General features: G+C 34.4%; 1 protein-coding gene across 1 annotated transcript; it reads left to right on the top strand.

Annotated features, from left to right (window-relative positions):
• Nucleotides 1-5,386: 5,386 nt before the first annotated feature.
• LOC311608073 (putative olfactory receptor 2B8) lies at nucleotides 5,387-6,337 on the top strand (the record flags this gene model as incomplete). The annotated part of the gene is made up of 1 exon (XM_084800349.1): nucleotides 5,387-6,337. The coding sequence occupies one exon, from the start codon at nucleotides 5,387-5,389 to the stop codon at nucleotides 6,335-6,337; it is 951 nt and encodes a 316-aa protein (XP_084656475.1).
• Between the last annotated feature and the right edge of the window lie 294 nt (nucleotides 6,338-6,631).

Raw genomic sequence — 6,631 nt, 5'->3', positions numbered from 1 at the left:
CAAAAAATTCTAAATCTTGGGTCAGTTGTGCTAAATTAGGCTTCAGTTAGTGAAGCCTTGTCCATCATTCCTTGGAATTCAGTTTTTGCTATCTTGCATAGGTGATCCTTTCCAGGAAGAGCTGACAAACACTTTGCTCTGAATTTTAGCCACTATCAACTCTATGGAGAAGAATTCTCTTCCTTCTTCCATTCTCATTGTTGATAAATTAGCCTGAAATCTCTCAGCTTCCTGCCTTTCTCCCAGAACTTTCATAAAGAGGGTATGAAGAAGCTTGACTATCACTAAGCATATTGTAAACAAATCTATAAAAAACAAAACAAAACAAAACAAAAAACAAAGCCAAAAAGTATCCAGGACTCTCATGCCTTAGCAGTTTGGAGAGAGACCATAGCAGCCTCTATTTTATTATTTTTTCAGTCAGGTAGCTCCATTCTCAATGTTGGTTTAGAAGAATGCCAGCCTCTTTTTTTGTTGTTGTTGTTTTGTTTTTGTTTTTGTTATCTATTTGGGAACTTATTTCCTCCATCCAGCTATGACAAAGTATGGTTCTTCAAGGGTGTAGATACATTAAATTCATTGGGCACCAATTTGTTGCAATTATCTGTTCTGTATGGCCTAGGAAGCCAATAACTGATACAATGAGACTGAAGCACACTGGGCAGAATCTAAACTACTACTAATCTACTAGTAAACCAAAACAAACTATTCTAAACCTATGTTCTCATAATTTATATATATCTGTATCTGCTCCTCCTCGGGTGGCTTCACTCCAACAGCTGTCAACTATCAACCTTCCTGTCAACTGTCCTGCTCCTGGCTCTCCTCTCCCCCCTTGGGAACCCTGCCTTCCACTTCCTGTCCTTCTGTCCAGTTTATTGGCTAAACAGTGCTTTATCGACAACTGCTACATCCACTCAAGGCATTCATCCACACTCTCCAAATTCATATTCAATCACAAAACTCTTAATTAATCACAGAAAATTTGAGCAAGCAAAACAAAATGTACAGCCTGATTTCAAAATACATTGCACAAGTGTAATCATCAAAACATTGCATGAACATGCAAGTAAGCACTTAGAATAATCCAAAGATAAGTCCTAGTAAATTACTGAAAATATTATAATGACATAAGGTAGGATTTGATTAAAATAGAGTGGGACAGAATTTGTAGTTATGAAATTGAATATTCACTTTGAGGAAAAAAGGGGTAATTCAGTCACACAAAACACAAAAGTCAAATTACTTTCAAATTTTATTTACAGGTAGCGAAAAGTTCTTCTTGGTGTATGTAATTTTTCTACTTATGTGTAATAATATAAATGTAAATGCCAATAAGTAAATAAATAAATTTTTTTTAAAAAGAAAGGAAAATATTTTCACCCTCACAGTATAATGCAAATGAAATTGGTGATACTTTTCTTGTACACCAAACAAAACAGATAAATATTTGTACAAAACATAGCCCTACCAATCTAGGAGACTTTTTGAGTAAATGGAGATTGATAGTTTGGAGTGAAAATTATTTCAACCCTTTTGTAACCTGCTTAGCAGTCTTTATTAATACTATCTATGCTTTAACATTTTGATGAAAATTTTCATTTCTAGATTTAGCACAGAATAAAAATCATGCATTTTTTCACTAAACAAGAAAGTATTTTCAACATCATGTACCTCTAAATGTAACCCAAAGTAACAATTGCACACCTTCTGTTCATAGGTGGAGAGAACAGTGATATATGAAATACATAAGCCAGTCACAATTTGTATTAATTATGTGCTGCTGATTAGCCAAATTTCAAGGGCAGGCAGCTGTAAGGCTGCTTCAATAGTGTTTAAGGCCGTCCTGCCTGGGCAGACACTTGGGTAGCACTGATAGTGAAAAACAGGAGCTGGGGGCATCTTCAGATTTGAAATCGCCCTTAATTCTGGAATTATCAATAATGTGCATAACACAAAAGGATTAGAAACACAAAAAAAGTTATATAATAGGATTTACTATATAGGAAGTAAATCCCAGTGGAAGAATCACATAGAATCCATGACTGGTAAATAATTCATGCTGCTATTTTTCATATTTTCCCCTATGACCAAGTTCTTTTTACCATGAATTCTGTTTAATTGCAACAGAGAGACTATGTCCCTAAGGTCAAAATTTCTAGCACTCTTGGCCCTGATGTCACTAATCTACAAGAGTTAAAAGACAGATTATAGGCAAACATGACTTATAAGATGATTACAAGCAATTTTGTGGTGAGGTTTAGATATAACTAAGATTCTGATCTGCAACAGAAAAGATTATTGACTGGAAAGTGAAAAATGGAGTCAGACTAAGGACAGAGCTCCAGAGAAGTACAGAGGAGACCATTGACTTAAAGGTGAAAATGGAGCCAGACTAAGAAGTGGGACCCAAAGAATCTTAGAAACATCTCCCATTAGGAAGAATGGCCAGAATTCTAAAAGAGGTGATATTATTTTTATTTACGTTTATGGTTTTTAAAGTATTGCTTAGTGAACTGTAATGAAACAAAAGCATTTGTTTTATAATAGGGACTTTAGGCAACATGGGAGAGAGTCACAACAGGTATTGGGAATTATCAATAATCTAACTAATTTACAATAAAGAAAAACAAAATCATCTTAAATTTGAACCTTATGAGTATGATATTTAGGTTAGATTGTTTACTAATTTAATTAAATAGGAAAAGTCAAGTGAACAATAAGAAAATTATGCCGGGCAATTTATCTATGAACTGACTTTTATGTACAAACCAACGTAGATTTCATATGAAACCAACTTATATATTTGGAAAATAATTTAAATAATCAAGAAAATGAATCCCTGTTTATCAAGAAGTCATACATCTTTCTATATCAGCTTTAATCTGGGAAGAATTGCCATTGAGCTTTAGGGATTCTACATGTTTTATTAGCACTGATTATCCACTATGTACCTTGCAAATGCCTCTGTGAGTTTATTACCTTGCCAGTTCATTAGAAAAAGCAAAACAAGGTCAAAAACAAGTTCCCAGGAGCTTCCTACCCATAGCAATCTAGTCATTCACCTCATACACAGCTAAGTCATTATCTGCTTAAAAGCTAAAAAGGGGCAATTTTTTCTATGAATGAAAGCATGAGAAAAAAAATTTGATAATTAGTCTTTCACCTCTTTTCATGACATATCTCATGATGATCTCAGCTAAATCAAACAGGAATGTTTATTGCAATTTTCAAGAGAAAGATATATTTAATCAGCATAATCTGGTAACTCAAATTATATTTAGAATTTCCATCTCAATTTTTCAATTAGTACTACTTACATCTACTATGAAAATGGTGAATGACAAAGGAAACTGGTGACTAAAACATTCTTCATCATTATGGGATAATAATCACTATGAAATTTTTGTTTTGCTCCATTTCTACTCTCTTACATCATTTCATTGAATTTCTACAATATCCTCCCTAGGCAGTTATTCAGTTCTGAGGGATATACTGTTATTAAGGTAAAATGCACGAACAGTTTTTCTAGTTCAAGGAACAGCTCCTGATGATCATGGATCCTGAAAGAAGAATGCTAATCCACAATGTCAAGTATGACAAACATCAGTAATAAGGACTGCAATGTTCCTTGCAGGGGAACTATGTTTAATCATATCCATTGCAATTGGTTAGTGGAAGAAAATGCATGATCATTAAATGAAATGTGGAACAATAAAATTTCTAATAATATGAAAGGCAAAGAAAACATTACTGGCTTTAATTTTTGTGTTTTTCTCATTCCTTTTACTGTACATATATATAAAAAATATGAGACAATTCCATATTTTATATTGTGTCTTGCTTCATGTAATAAGATATTGTGAAATAATTACATTTGTTCATTGCACACTAGCATCATGTAATATCTGACAGAACTAGAGTTGAACACAGGTTACTGGGGTGTTGAAGAGATGCAGAGGATTTGAGACAATGAACCAGAAATATATATATTATCTTGGGATACAAACTGTTCCAAAATTACATTAGATATCCCTTAGAGGTTACAATTTTCTTACCAAGAGTCACTTTATATATGATAATGATTCATATTTAGCAGTAATACTTATATTTATATAATCATACACTTCAACTATGTAATTTGACATAAATTTTCTCATTTAAACACCATGTTTATTTTATACAAAGGAGACTTAACCACACAAAGTACATATATGTGCTATCAACTGCATATGTTCATACAATCACATGTTTGACAATTGTCACAACACAAACAAGCACCAGCATTTAAAATATCTTCTTCACATTTTCCCACTTTGCTGCATAATGCTCTACATGTAATCATATATTCTATCACAGAAAAGATTACGTAAAGGTAAAGCCTAATGTTAAGAACACTTGTGAGAATTTCCTTATGTAGAAGTGTGTTTAATGGGAAACAATGAGACCATCTCTAGAAACATTTATTTTTGTAGTTTGTGTTATTTGATTATATATAACATATATTATACATGTTATATACATTATATGATATAATATATGTATATATGTGTGTACTTCTTGACATAAGCAAAATGAAGGACACATTTTAAGCCATCAGTCTTAGTCACATTAATTCCTACTTATCCTGTAGTTAAACATCGTCATAGATTAATTCCACATACACATTGTCCTAAGTCCTAGAAGTTTTTTCCCATTTTGTCTTAATTAAAATGAGCAGAAGAGAGATTCTACAATAAACAGATGACTTCTTCGTCATCAAGTTATATTGCCTTTCATTGGTAGCAAGTTCCATATTTCATGATACAAAATTATTAAGAACATGTAGGAAAATAAGCTCAATTGAAAGAAATAATGTTCAAAAATATCTTGAGTAAATTACAAACTTAGCAAAGCTTCAGTGAGTTTTTTTTTCATATTCTTCTGTTTTAGTGGATCCAACATCAGATAAAAGTATCTTATAATACATCTTTACAATATTTACATTTTATTTGTTTATTTTTGTTTTCCTTTGGGGGACTGGGAGAGCAATGGGGAGAGACAGACCTTTCACTCTGCAGCCGATGCTGGTCTTTCTCTCACAAAAATTATCTTGCTTCAGCCTTCTTTTTATTAGGGTTACATATGTGAGTCACCATAGTGGTACTAAAATTCTTCACTTATTAAAACTGTGCATAAAAGAACAACTGACAGACTACATGTACTGATATATACATTAATGATACTTTTCATACTGAGGAAATAAAATGAAGTGTATTCATGCTTATATTTGTTTCAGCGTCCCCTCGTCAGTTTCTTTATTGCATGAGACATTAAGTTTCAAGAACAGGATAACCAGGACACCAAAATTCTAGTATTGATATTTCCAGCAAGTGGAACTGCAACAATGAGAAGGCTCAATAACACCTCCTGTCACACCAATGGCTTTATTCTGGTAGGCTTCTCTGAATGGCCCCAACTGGAAATGGCTCTCCTTGTGGTCGTTTCCGTTTTCTATATAGTGACCCTCTTTGGGAATTCAGCTATTATCATTTTATCTCGCCTTGATCCTCAACTCCACACCTCCATGTATTTCTTCCTGGCCAACCTTTCATTTTTGGATCTCTGCTATACTACGTCTACTGTCCCCCAGATGCTAATAAACATACAGAGCCATGAGAGAAGCATCAGCTATGTGGGCTGCATAGCACAACTGTTCATCTTCCTTAGCTTGGGGTCTACAGAATGCGTGCTTCTCTCCGTCATGGCCTTTGATCGCTATGTAGCCATTTGCCACCCTCTGCGCTACACAGTTATCATGCACCCTAAGCTATGCCAACAGTTAGCAGCAGTAGCCTGGGTAACTGGTTTCAGCAACTCCTTGGTGCAGACAGTGTTGACTTCTTTATTACCTCGTTGTGGCCAATACCACCTAGAGAACTTCTTCTGTGAGGTACCCGCCATGCTTCAGTTATCATGTGTTGATACCTGGGTCAATGAGGTAGAGATGTATGCTGCTGTGGTTGTCATAAAAGTTATCCCTCTTGGGTTAATTCTTTTCTCCTACATCAACATTGTCAGAGTAGTCATAAGGATACAAACTTCTGAAGGTCAAAAGAAGGCCTTTAACACATGTGGGTCTCATCTTCTAGTGGTCGTTATGTTCTATGGCTCTGCCATTAGTGGATATGCATACATGGCACCCAAGAACAGCTCCGCCAAACTGAAGGGCAAGCTTTTGGCACTCTTCTATGGGCTCATAAGCCCAATGCTGAACCCTCTTATCTATACCTTGAGGAACAAGGATGTCAAAGCAGCAGTGAAAAAGGTACTTGGAAGAGAACAAGAGCTAAGGTAGAACGTGGCTTAGGTGAAAACAGGTTCTGTTCTAATCCAGTCCTTGGTTCCATAGCACATTACCAACAGCCGTCATTCTTCTAGCCAGAAATGCGGAGTCTGCTTGTGTCTACTTGTTATTGATTATAGGTTTGTTCAAATAGTTCAACAAATACAAAAAAAATTAATACATACATATTTGAGGAAAAAAACAATTCTTGTTAGAAAAATTGTCCCTGCTAACAAAATTTTAAAGATATTCTTTCCTACCATCTAACATTAAAAGTGATGAAAGAGTACTTTAGGAACATTTTTT

This window comes from Acomys minous, assembly GCF_964271855.1.
Source record: "Acomys minous genome assembly, chromosome: 11".
Taxonomy (NCBI): domain Eukaryota; kingdom Metazoa; phylum Chordata; class Mammalia; order Rodentia; family Muridae; genus Acomys; species Acomys minous.
This window is presented reverse-complemented; position numbering and strand designations above follow the sequence as displayed.